The sequence below is a fragment of the Pleurodeles waltl genome, chromosome 3_1 (assembly GCF_031143425.1).
Source record: "Pleurodeles waltl isolate 20211129_DDA chromosome 3_1, aPleWal1.hap1.20221129, whole genome shotgun sequence".
NCBI lineage: Eukaryota > Metazoa > Chordata > Amphibia > Caudata > Salamandridae > Pleurodeles > Pleurodeles waltl.
In genome coordinates, this window is record NC_090440.1 from 641,672,677 (window position 1) to 641,685,444 (window position 12,768).

Below are 12,768 nucleotides of genomic sequence, written 5' to 3' on the forward strand. Positions count from 1 at the left end.
TTTGGATTACAGCCTCTGCTGTGGCACAGTGGTTATATAAAACTGTGAGTTTCAGAATCAGCTTAGAAGTGTATATTTTATATAACAGAGACATAAGTCTATGGACCCGGGGTCTTGTTGGGTATGAGAGATTTAGGGCCAGATGTAGCTGAGGTTTTTACCCATTCTGTGTCTATGGGAAAACGTGTTCGTACATGTGGCCCTTAATCACTAGCTGGACCTCATCAGGGAGGACTGGACCCTCCAGCGATTCCCTTTGGGCTTCTCTAATGGTCGACACCGGTATCCTGTCTGGGAAGGCCTGTTTGTCTGCTGTGTGTAGGGTGAGGGATCCTCTATCCAGGTTTTCATAGAAAGTGTGGAATCTGTTAATTTTTCCTTCATCCTCTACAATCGGGGACCCAACAGCCAAGACTATCTTCCATGGATATTCTCTTTCCATGTGCCTCTCAAAAGTCAGGCTAGGGGATTTCCAACTTTGTCCCCTGTTACTTTTGCTTGGCTCTTGAGCTGGAGTAGGTAGAGTTCTGCTTTGCTAGTAAAAAGCATGTGCAATTGCCCTCTGGCTCCTATTAACTCTGAGTAGTTTGACAAGATGGCTGCTGCAGCCATTTTTATTTCAGCTTTTAAATTCCTTCTTCAAGTTTCTGTACTTATAGTTTGCAAAGCCACTTACAATCTCTGGCTGTTACTATAAAATGGCCCCTTTTAGCTACTTTGAATGCTTCCCATACGTCCGAGATGAGGACCTTCCCTCCTTCACTGTGTTCAAAATATTCATCAGTCTGTTGGACCATTTCATGTTGAACCACTGCATCTCTAAGTAGGAAGAAGTTTAAGTTTAGTTTAGTTTAGTTTATAGATTTGTAGAGCGCATGGCTACCCGGGGGCATCCCAGCACTAAAGTACACCATGAATGTCGGAAGAGCCAGGGGAAGCAGATTAACTGGGAAAGAGAATGGTTTTCAACTTCCTCCTAAAGAGAAGTTCAAGGATTCCTGACGGCATTCAAAGGGCAGGGCACTCCAGAGCCGAGCAGCCCTGATGGAGAACGAATTACCTCCCCATGATCTCTTGACCGAAGGGATGTAAACCTGTCGAGAAGAACGAGATCTAAGAGGTCTAAGGGGCGAGTAAAGAGAGATCCGTTTTCTAAGGGAAAGTGGACCCTTATTGTGTAAGGCTCTGTGAACAAGACACAGAGCTTTAAACTGAATGCGCTGCTTAATCGGGAGCCAATGAAGAGCTGCAAGTGCTGGTTTAGCGGAAAGATGCCTTGGGGTATTCATGAGAAGTCTAGCTGCAGCGTTCTGCGTAACCTGCAGCCTCTTTATTACATAATCTGGAGAACTAAGATATAGAGAGTTCCCGTAGTCCAGGCGGGAGAGAACTAGGGCTTGTACAAGAATTCTTCTGGCAGCGAATGGCAGAAGTCCAAGAATCTTCCTGACACTTCTAATTAAGCCGAAGCAGATCGAGGAGATTCTTTTAGCTTGTGGCTCCATAGTTAAGCGTGGGTCAAGCAGAAAGCCGATGCGTTTTACTTGTGTTATTGAAGGAGGCAGGCTGTTAAAAGGCTCAGAGTACATAGCCAGAGGGGCGGTAGGGGTACCATTACCTATAATCATTACCTCTGATTTGCTGTCATTAAATTTCAGTTTCGACAGGGTCATCCAGTCCCCAATATCATTCATGCAGTCAGCCAGGTTGGAAGAGGGGGAGTCCCTACTACTAGAGAGGGAAACCACCAATTGCGTGTCATCAGCATAAGTGACCATAGAGAGGTTATAAGGAGCGACTACTGTGGCCAGGATGACAGATAGATGTTAAAAAAGGTGGGGCTTAAAGATGAACCCTGCGGGACTCCACAAGATAGAGACCTGACGTCAGACAAAAAAGAGCGATCCAAGACTTGAAATTATCTTCCCGTGAGGAAGGAGGAGAGCCAGGCAAGGGCTGGACCTCCCAACCCTATCTTGGAAAGTCTATCAAGGAGAAGAGTATGATCGACAGAGTCAAATGCTGCACTAAGATCAAGGAGGATAATAGCAGCATGACCACCTTGATCTAGAAGTTGCCGAGCAGATTCAGTTACAGTAAGGAGTGCCGATTCTGTACTGTGATGGGTTCTGAAACCCATTTGAGAAGGATGTAAATGATCGTGGCTCTCAAGATGCCTGGTCAATTGCAGGTTCACGTGCTTCTCCAGGATTTTTGCCAATATAGGAAGAAGGGCAATGGGTCGATAATTATCCAAAACAGAGGGATCCAGCGTAGGTTTTTTTAAGAGAGGCTTTATGATTGCATGTTTGAGGGAACTGGGAAGAATACCAGCGGACAAGGAATTATTAAGTATTTCTGTCAAAGGACCAACAACAATATCTGCTGCCTTCAAAATAAAAGAAGGAGGGGCCGGGTCCAAGGGAGAACCCGATTTCATATTAGTAAGAAAATTCCCAATCAGAGTACCTGTGAGGGGGGAAAAATTGGTTAACTGGGTAATACCCGTAGGAGAATTCATCTCCTGCCCCATGAGATTACTCTGAGAGGGAGATGGAGGAAAACCGGAGTTTATCTTGTTAATCTTGTCTTGAAAGTGAGCCGCTAATACATTACTATGCATAATAGAAGCTTCCACTGGGGAGGGCGGCATAGGGGGTATAGTGAGCTCCTTAAAGATATGAAAGATTTCTTTCTGAGAAGTGGACGAGTTCTCTATTCTACTGCTGTAATATAGAGCTTGTGTTGTCTTCATATTATGATGGTAAGATCTAATAGCTGATCTATAGGCTTCTTTAGCTGAAGGATTATAATCTTTTCTCCAAATTCTCTCCAATTTTTTACAGTTCTTTCTAAGGTCCAATAGAGAAGACGAAAACCAGGGACTAGACTTATGAGAAGGTTTTTTCACCCTCAGTTTGCAAGGCAAAACTGAGTTTAAAGAAGTAGAAATCCATTTGTTAAACAGGTCCACCGTATTAATGGAGGCATGGTCACTGGCTAAGGGAGAAGCACAGAGTGCCATATGCCAAGTGCTAGCTACCAACTTCGACCAAGCACGACCCATTGTGGTGCACCTGGGCTGTGTCTCTCTAGGAGCATCATAGGGAAACGTAAGTGACACTAAATAGTGATCGGTCCAAGGTAGAGGTAGAGAGGAGGAGAAGGTAAGATTAGGGATATTACTAAAAAAAAAGGTCTAAAGTATGGCCTTTCGTGTGAGTTGGACCAGTAACATGCTGGTCCATACCCATAGAGGTAAAAGAGGCTAATAATGATTTAGCCGATGGACAGTTGGGATTGTCTAGGTGGATATTAAAATCGCCGAGGACGGTTACGTTAGAAGCCTTCCCAATAGAACTGGCCACTGCCTCCGGGATAACTTCTAAAATGACTCCACAGGGCCAGGGGGGCGATAGAGAAGGATTCCTGAGAAAGTATAGGTAGACGACAAGTGCAGAGAGAAGAACATACTTTCACATCCTGGAATTTCCAGTGGGAATGTTGAGCATTTAATGGAGATTTTGTGAATAATAGCTATACCGCCACCTCTCATATGAAGTCTGTCTAAATGAACTATAGAATAGTTATGGAGTAAGGTACTGCATAAATCTGTTGAAGAATCTCCATTCAGCCAGGTTTCAGTGAGAAACAAGGCATCTGGTGATAGCTCTTCAAGGAGCATGTGAATTTGTAAAGAGTGTGCCGCTAGGGAGCGGCAGTTAAGCAGTAATAGCTTACCTAATTGATGGGAGGAGGTATTAGAAGGCGAGATGAAATTGGGACCCCAAGAACAACTAGAACAGGGGGGACACACAGACAACTGGTTAGGCCCTACAGGAGTGGAACATATCTGGGTGTTTCTAAAAGCATAAAGATGTGAAGCTGAAGACCTAAAACGAGCAGCATCTCAGGGCCCTGGGCTCGTGAGGGCGCGGACAGGCGCAGACGGGCTTGCCTTAGGCGTACCTTCGGCGTGCCAGCAGTGCGCCCGCTGCGCGCGGCCAGTGGCCGCCCACGTTTAGAAAGAGCATGGTGGAGGCCTGACCTGGCTCCAGCACCAACAACTAGACCGGCAACCAAGATGGCTGCCGGAGAATGGCCCCTTAATGGCTGCCGAATAAAAAGTAAAAGGAAATGCACCAGGTGCCCCCAAAACCGGGCACTGGTGCAGAAAAAGAGAGTAAAAACCACAAAACCAATATTTATAAAAGTAGCACCCCTGAGGACTGAAAAAATTGAGTTGTTTGGTTAAAAGTTCCCAACAGCAGATCGACCCGCAGTAAAAAGAGTAAAAATACTAAATAGCAGAAAGAGGCTTTATAACTTATTTTAAACTGTTAAATCTCTAAAAGGCAATAAGGCTGAAATAGGATAGCCGTTCCAGAAATGCAGAGTGTACTTACTGGTGCCGGTGGCTGCCCATGTTTAAAAAGAGCATGGGGGAGGCCTGACCTGGCTCCAGCACCAACAACTAGACCAGCAACCAAGATGGCTGCCGGAGAATGGCACCTTAATAAAGAAGTGAACCCCCAGCTCCCTGGAGGGCTCTGAAATTCCATTTCCAGCTGGACCATGACCAGTACATGATCCTATATCAAGATGGACCCAATTTCTGTGGCTCGGGTCAGACCCATCAGAGAATTATTCAGTAGTATATAATCAGTCTGTCAATGCTTACAGTGTACTTGGGAATATAATATGTACACCTTAGGTGTGATATTCCCAGTGAGAATGATATCACCACTGGTTAAACTGGTCAGTTTCTCCAAAATGTCAATGAGAAACAAGTTTTGGGCGGAGGTAGGGCATAGATTGTAGGCATGGCATAAGGTTAACCATACAGCGCCCCCAACAATACAAGTCATCTGCCCTCCCTGTTGGTGTGGGTCTGTGTGACTGTCATGGGTAGGTTTCATCTCAAGCATATTGCCGCCCCCTTTGCTTGGAATTGGCTGAAGAGTGATAGCTCTTGAGGTAAGCTATGTGTTTCATTTTCCCCTGGTCCCTGCTTACCCTTCTCCTCCAAGTTCCCCATTCCCTGGTAATATTTTCAAACCTGCAAATAAACATAAGAGAACAAACAATGCAAGAGCATAAATGATAAACCTGCTAGAAAGCCAACGACTCCCTCTCACATACAGTGTTTGAGAAGTAGGTCAATACCCTGTACCATTGGAAGTGGAAGACAACAGGAGGTCCATCTTTCAAGCCTAACTGGTCTTTCTCGGAGCCAAACATGTCCAGTTAGACACTACCAGTCTACCAGGGAGAATTTCACAGGTCCATCTCCTACTCCTGCTTTGCATTTTCCCATTTAAGTGCACTGGTGTCTGTGTCAATTTCAAAGATTCAGCTCTGTAGGGTACAGTGGGCACCCTCCCCTTTTCCAGGTCAGTGAAGTCTCTCACATTCTTGCCTACCTTGTATTTATTTCATGTCACAGTGCTATGGGAACACCCCTAAAAAGCTGCCTCACCTCTCGAGCCCCTGGAGTCTCTTATCCACTCTATCAGGATTAGGCGGGGTAGACTGTTAGGGTTATGTTTAACAGGCATGCCAGCTGCCTTCATCATATTATGTCTCATGTCTGAGTCCCTGGGTCAGCAGAGCTGTTTGTGATCCCATAGAGCATTGTCTGTGAGGTTCATCAGCTCTACTTAAGGTGTCTCCAGCTCTATGTCTCTATCAGAAAATATCACAGCAGTTATACTGCTAGCAGGTACAAAACCACTGGGTGTTATAGTCCTATTCATGGTCCTAATCAGAATATGGTGTCCCACTGCTCCAGTGAGGGCCAGTAGCGTCCTCAGGTCAAGAGCTGCCAGTTATGGCATCAGTTTTAATGTCCAGCAAAGAGGCCACCTTCTGGACATCCAGGATGATGTGATGCTTGTAGCTCTGATCAACAAAAAGAACAATAGGGTATGTCTTTCTGTAGCTTATGTCATCATCATCAGTTCGTAGCTTCTGAGTTATGGGTTGAAAAGTTGCATGTTTCTCATTTCCTGGCATGGTGAAGGGCCTTTTCCTTTTTCCAAATAGTAGTGGAACATGACAAATAGTAGTGGAACTTGATGAGCACATCACTAGAACTCTGCTGTTGGGGTGGGTCACATTTGGCCGGCACAGTGTGCCTTGTGGGTCATTTTTTTTAGATGTTTGTCCCTCAAGAGTGAAGAGAGCGTTCTTGCCATGAAAGTTTCCAGATTGGTGTTTTGGATCTCTGCACTTAGGCCTCAGAGTTAGAGATTTTCTCACTTCAATTAGTTTTCAAGGTAAATCAGTTTCTCTGTAGCAGTTTTGTGTTGAGCTTCCAGCTTGGGGCATTTCTCTGCTGTCAGGGTGTGAGTTGTTGCCAGTGCTTTCAGATGTCCCTCCACCTCCAGGATGTGCTGTCCCACCAAGCCAACATCTATTTTCATGGCTGCTACTTGTGTGCCCAGCTCGACACGCAATTTGTAAGGCCTTTCGTGAATTTCTGTCTTGTTACGCAGTTCAGTTTAGAAAGTTTGTTGGCTCTCCAACCGGTTTGTTTTAGTGAGCTCCATCTCAGAGTCAGGATTGTCTCTCTGCTTAGCTGTTGGCCCAGTATGGGGTTCTCTAAGTAGGCAAGGAGTGCACCACAGGTCGAGGCATTGTTTTTGGGGGACTTGTTGGAGGACACCCCAGGTCTAAACCCCGCCACTCGACCTGCCTACTGAAGTGCATGAATCATAAAGCCTCTGAGGACTGCCCTTAGCACAAGCTGACACAGGTAGATGTAAACTGTTCTTTCAAGGGAGCGTCAGCATCTCTCCCCTCCCACAGCTACTGACCCCCCTGGCTCATTTCTACCCTGAAGATATGCACCAGTTAGAAAGTCCTCACCCGCTGCTCCGTCAGAGATCTGGTAGTATCACCTTCTGGCCAGATTCTCAACGGAGATCTGGTAGTATCACCTTGTGGCCAGATTCTCAAGGTCTAGGGCCTGATTGTCACATCCCAGTCCGCTGGGGTCACTAAGAGGCAAGGGCCACACCAGGTGTCACAGCAGCAAGCCCTTGCATCCTCGTCTGCAGCCTCACTGGCCCCTGACTTCATTCTCCCAAGCTGTTCTACACTTCCTCCTATGCACAGACACGGCCCAGCAACAGCAGGGCTTGGGGCACTCTGCTCTCTTTATCAGTGGGCGCCAAAAAGAGACTCAGCCTACTCCAGCCACAATTCAGCGGCAGGTCCATGCTCACACAGCTCTGCCCTCTTCATGTGGCTGGCAGGAGTAGGGTACATCAGGCAGCCTCTGCACCACCACTTACCTCTCCTCAGCTGTCTCAGCTGCCAGGGGTCAGCAGTAGGTGTTAGCAGGCTCCTGGGACCCCCAGTGTTCATTCATGCTGCCATCTGGAGTCAGATGGGCATGGTGAGTATGGAAGATGTAGTATGAGGGTGGGAGCGATGGTGAAGAGTGTCTCACAATTCCGCCATCTTGGCCTTGCCTCCGTATTACTTTTCTTTAGCAATTTTGAATTCATTCATAACTTTTTAGAACTATGGAGTGGAATATAACACATTAAAAGTGTCTTGGATTTGATGGCAATAAGGTACTTGTTTGTAAGACTATTGTTTAGCAGCACACCATCAGTAGGCTCAACATTGGTTTAATGGTACACATGATCAGCTCATGCACTTGTGAAAGAACTCCATATTTGCCTCAATCTACCCTCAACTACTTAATTATTTGATTGCTCCAATCCCCAGATGTATTGAAGGTGCAATGTAATGCTTTCTTACTCTCTCACCCTAATTAATGCTTTCTGTTTTTAGGGTGAGTACTTTCAACAAATGAACTACTAGATGTGTTACTCCTATGGAACATTTTATTGATAGTGCTTCACTAAAATCTTGGAAGGTTGTATATCATAACCTCTTTGCTGTGCTGCTGAAAGTTAGAATAGTGGCTCAAGAGAGTCTTTTAACACAACAAAACCCCACTGATCCTTTTTTACAATTTGTGCACACAAAGGAGGGTGGTTCTTCAATTAGAGACTGACACCTACTCGTTATGTGAGGAAAAGGGAGAAAAAAGCTGCAAGATGTTAGATCCAAGTGGGAATTGGATTTCCAATCTTAATGTGTTCATCCTTGCCCACTACTCACCTTAACTCCAGGAGATTGGTGTTGTAAATCGCTGTACTCTAATTGTTTTTCCTCCCATAGGATAACATTGCAGAACTCAGAAATTGCAGTGTCCACTTTATACAGTGAAAAGAATTCCTATTTAAAAACGTACTTACCTGAATGATTTTTCTCTGATGATTAAACATATATAAAGATACTTACTATTTTTATAAATTGGTGTAAATCTCTTTTTTGGGTCGTATGTCTCATTAATGGACTATTGTGTGTATTTTTAGATGTCTTGCACTCCTCTGTGTTAAGCCTAAGGCTGCTCGACCACACTACCCCTAAATAGAGCACTTTGGGATTGCATAGAAGGACCTGTCCATGAACTTGGGAACCCTGGACCCCTTACACACCATTCACATACATCATAAAGGGCCAGCTTCCTACAGCGTGCAGTCTAAAATATCTGGGTATAGACTAAATTTGGGTTGATCGTTCATTTTCCGAACCCGTTTCAGAGAGTAGCAGGAGCTAATGGGCCTAACCATATGGGTTAAGGCCTTTTACTAATGATTTCCTGGGGCTCAAGCTTACTATTGGCTTTGAGTAAGTGGGCCAAGAACCACCCCTTCAGCCTTTGATTCTCAGTGATATTTCGGGTCAAGCAATCCATGGCTTCTGTAAAGGAGGAAGGTGCAAGTTTGACATGTGTGCATGACTCCAAATTATATACAGCAACTCCAATAAATGTATGTCCAGTTAAATACTCATTTTTATGACAAAAGTAGTATTTATATACGTACACAACATGAAATACTGCTCTAACAAACAATAGACAGTGTTCTTAATGTTAGCATTCTAGGTCTGATCAAGATACTAAGTTCCACTTCCCTGTCTAGTAGCAGTGGTTATTCCCATTTACATAAGGCAACAATCAGGTTAGGATGCGCTAGCAGTAAAGTCTTAATAGTTTCACAAGATTTTTTTAATCAGTGAAAGTGTCCCAACGTTGTAGCGCAATTAGTCAGACCAAGTCCCCCCAGGACTCTGCTGCCCGGCTCTCAGTCTTAATAGCTTCTGCTGGTGTTTTGCAAAACAGAAGACACGGAGCAGTCTGGCATCAGAGTAGATGGGAGTAGATGCCGCCAATGAGCAATAGTCTTGTTGCTGCAGGCAAGGTGGTTCAGAGTCCACTGCACTACTCCAGAGGTACAATACATGTCTTTACAATGGACAACTCGGGCATACAGGTTGATCAACAGTGGATGGCACATAGGTAATGGCCCAGTCAGTGCAGCAGTCCTAAATGGACCACAAACCTCACATTATGTTTCAAGGTCCTACTGGATCCCCCTGGAACTAGCTTCCTCTGGGCACTGTTTTGCTCTTCACAGGGACCTCTGGTCTTGGCAGGCAGACAGATGCTAGTGCTTGAGGCTCCAGGGCAAGTGAGCTTGATTTTCCTGGGTGACGTCCCCTCACCCAGCAGGGAGACCAGGAGACCTTGGTCTTTGTCCTGGTCACAAAAGACAGAAGTCTTGCTGAGCCTCAATGTACACTGCTGCATGGTTGAGAATTTGGGAGACTCAAGCTCTCCTTTTAATAATCCCAGACTTTCTCTTTATCATTGCCTGTCTCTGAAGTGTTTCTCTTACTAGCCTCATCCTCTTCCTGCGATGTACCCAGGCCCCATTGACCAGTGACCATTGCAGAATCAAAGAGTGCTTTTGAAGTGCACAGGAAAACCTCTCTAGAATGGCTCATCCACCTTCACAAGCGTTTCCAAGAACCTGGATGTCCAATACATACAGGGCTCCATTGCTTGCACCCCACAAAGGTATGCATATATTACAGCACGCACATGCAACCCCATGTATGATGCACAATACTATGGGGGTTATTCCAACTTTGGAGGAGTGTTAATCCGTCCCAAAAGTGACGGTAAAGTGACGGATATATCACCAGCCGTATTACGAGTTCCATAGGATATAATGGACTCGTAATACGGCTGGTGGTAAATCCGTCACTTTTCCTTCACTTTTGGGACGGATTAACACCTCCTCCAAAGTTGGAATAACCCCCTATATGTTAACATGATGTAGGCCAAGGGCGAGTTAGGTACACAGCAGAAGAACTTTACACGAATAGGACAATAGGCCCTAATATCATTTTTTTTTTTTTCTCTGTAGAGTGATTGATCTTAATTTCTAAATTCACTCTTGAGGCTATATTTTTTAACCTTGGCCCTGACCGTCCATCTGGTCTAATAAAACTATTGTCCCAGTGGCGGTTTTGAGAGTCAATTTTAACCACGCTTTCTTTTGATCTCCTCTGACACTTCTCTCACCTTTGGGGTCACGGCACCACCATAAAAAAGATCTCCGGCAAAGAGCCCCCCCACCAGGGGTGGTGCCCGTCAGACATTGCAGTGCCGGTCTGACGAGGAGCAGTGCCTATGATGAAGCATGACATCCTATGGATGTGTGAGGCCTCTTGCTCCTAGAATTTAGGACCCCTACCACCAGTTTCCGTTCTTTATAGTTGGAACAGTGTATCACTTATATTCTGACCTAATATCAGAGACACAGATCATAAAATGCCTGACCACTCAAATGACCACTAATTAAAAAAAGGTATGCTGCAACCACTGCGCTTGTGCTACTTAACTGGTAAGGGCAATAGACCTTTACCACTACATGAGTAACGCTCCGTGCGCTCCTTTTGGTCTAACAAGATTACATTCCTCGAATTATGTCCAGATCATGGTGTGCATGCATGCTCCGTGTTCACCCATGTACAAAAATCGTTACCTAGGATCCAGACATGTTGCTGCAGCTGTGGCTCTCAGGGCAGTGGTGCATCTCTGTCTCACTTTTCTGTCCAACATTCATCTTCTTGCAAAGCAATACAATAAAGTGCCTTTTATTTCAAAACTACCCCTTTTTAACATGGTGCAGGTTCAAATACTTCACAAAGATCCAAGGATATTTGAGAGTATTAGCATACTTCCCTGGAAAGAATTGATCGCAAAGCCAAATATGCAGAGAGTGAGATAAATTATGCTAAAGAGGTAGTGAAATAAAAGAGACTGTCGATTTTTGCTCATGTCTTGATGTATTGCTGGCCCTTGTATTCACCATGTTCAATACCTGGCATGCTGATTTTGACCCATTCACTGTTATGAGATGTCACGTTTGCAGTCAAATGTTTTTGATACTATTCCTACTGTTCTGTGACTTGCTGAGTAACATATCTCTTTTTTGTATGTTTGGTTTATGATAACGAATTAAAACAAGCATTGGCAAATCCAATGAACCTGGCATTGGCGGGAGGGAGCCTTTTGGTTTGTTAGTGACTGCTTTTTTAGTCTACATTTTCTTGCTGGGAAAGCTGCTGGCCTCTCCTCAATCTGAAAAAAAACATTGGCTAAAACTAAAAATGCGTTTTTTTCTCAAAAGGCACACAGTGCCATAGTAGTCCCAGGCACTAATAGAGGACTGCTTTATGTGTGAATGTGCTCTTTTCGAGCGGTAGAATGCCATTACTCAAATTTAAGTTAACCAGTGTTGAAAGGGTGTTGACCTAAAACTCCATGCTGTACACAGAAGAAAAATGTGAATGGGGCAATAACAGATCAATAGATGCAGAGGGTGAATACCCCTATAATTTTAGTAAAATTAAAAGGCCGTTGCATATGCAAGACCTAAAAAAATAATGGAAAACTATTATTAGTCTACTTACATCTAATAGCAAATGCTAGACTACAAAAACTCTGAGTGAGGATTTGGTCCAGGGGCAGGTATAGATCAATTTGACCTGGACTGAAACTGGAAAGATACTTGTGTTGCTAACGAGGGAAAGAAATGTGATTTATTTTGTTGGGTCTTTATCTGTAGCTCGAACATATTCATTTTAAGACATATTTATAAGTCTTGACTTTCCACATTGACCTTATCTGGGCCAGCTTTCCAATATGTCCTTTACTGGTCTGTCATTTTTACTATGTGCTTAGCTGTTGGTGTCAATAATAGGTTAGAAGATTAAGGTTTCTTATTCTAAAGTATTTTTCCACGACCTTCTCCCTGAAATTCCAAAGTATGTATGTTTGCATATGGTATTTCTAGAGCGCAAGCCTATCCAAAAAGCAGCCGAGCACTGTACATGGTCAAAGAGAAGCATTAACTCTGCGAGCAAAAGGAGAGGAAGCTGGGTTGTAGATTGTTAGTGCATTGTGATATAGTGTTCTTTAAATAAATGAGTCTTCAACTTTTTCCTAAACTGGAGCAAGGTTGGGCAGGGCTGGTTGGTTATGGTAAAAAGTCAGTAATGCACAACTACTCACTGGGAAATATTTGTCAATCAACCTGGCCTAAAATGATGGGAGCCTCCTTGTTCAATATTTAGTAATGTCTTAGTGCACTCTGTGTTATGCCACTCATATACTTACTCCCCCCTGTATTGAGAGCACATGGGTCCTGAAAATCATAATTGACATCAGAGCAGGCAGAGGTGGTCTTCCACGTGTTGGCAGCAGAGGTCGCAGTTCCTTCGACCATACCACCGGCAGATATAAAGTCATCACTTTGGTCATAGTTGCGATTTCCACAAAGACCTACGTGAACAAGTAGTGAAAGTTACACACAATGACACAAACTATTAACT

General features: G+C 44.4%; 1 protein-coding gene across 1 annotated transcript in view; it reads right to left on the minus strand.

Moving 5' to 3' along the window:
• LOC138284407 (mucin-2-like) overlaps nucleotides 1-12,768 on the minus strand; it is a 1,933,778-nt gene that overhangs the window by 1,327,112 nt on the left and 593,898 nt on the right. Inside the window, exon 14 of the mRNA XM_069223144.1 lies at nucleotides 12,554-12,718. Within this exon, the coding sequence (XP_069079245.1) occupies nucleotides 12,554-12,718 (165 nt within the window). The remainder of the gene's footprint in view (nucleotides 1-12,553; nucleotides 12,719-12,768) is intronic.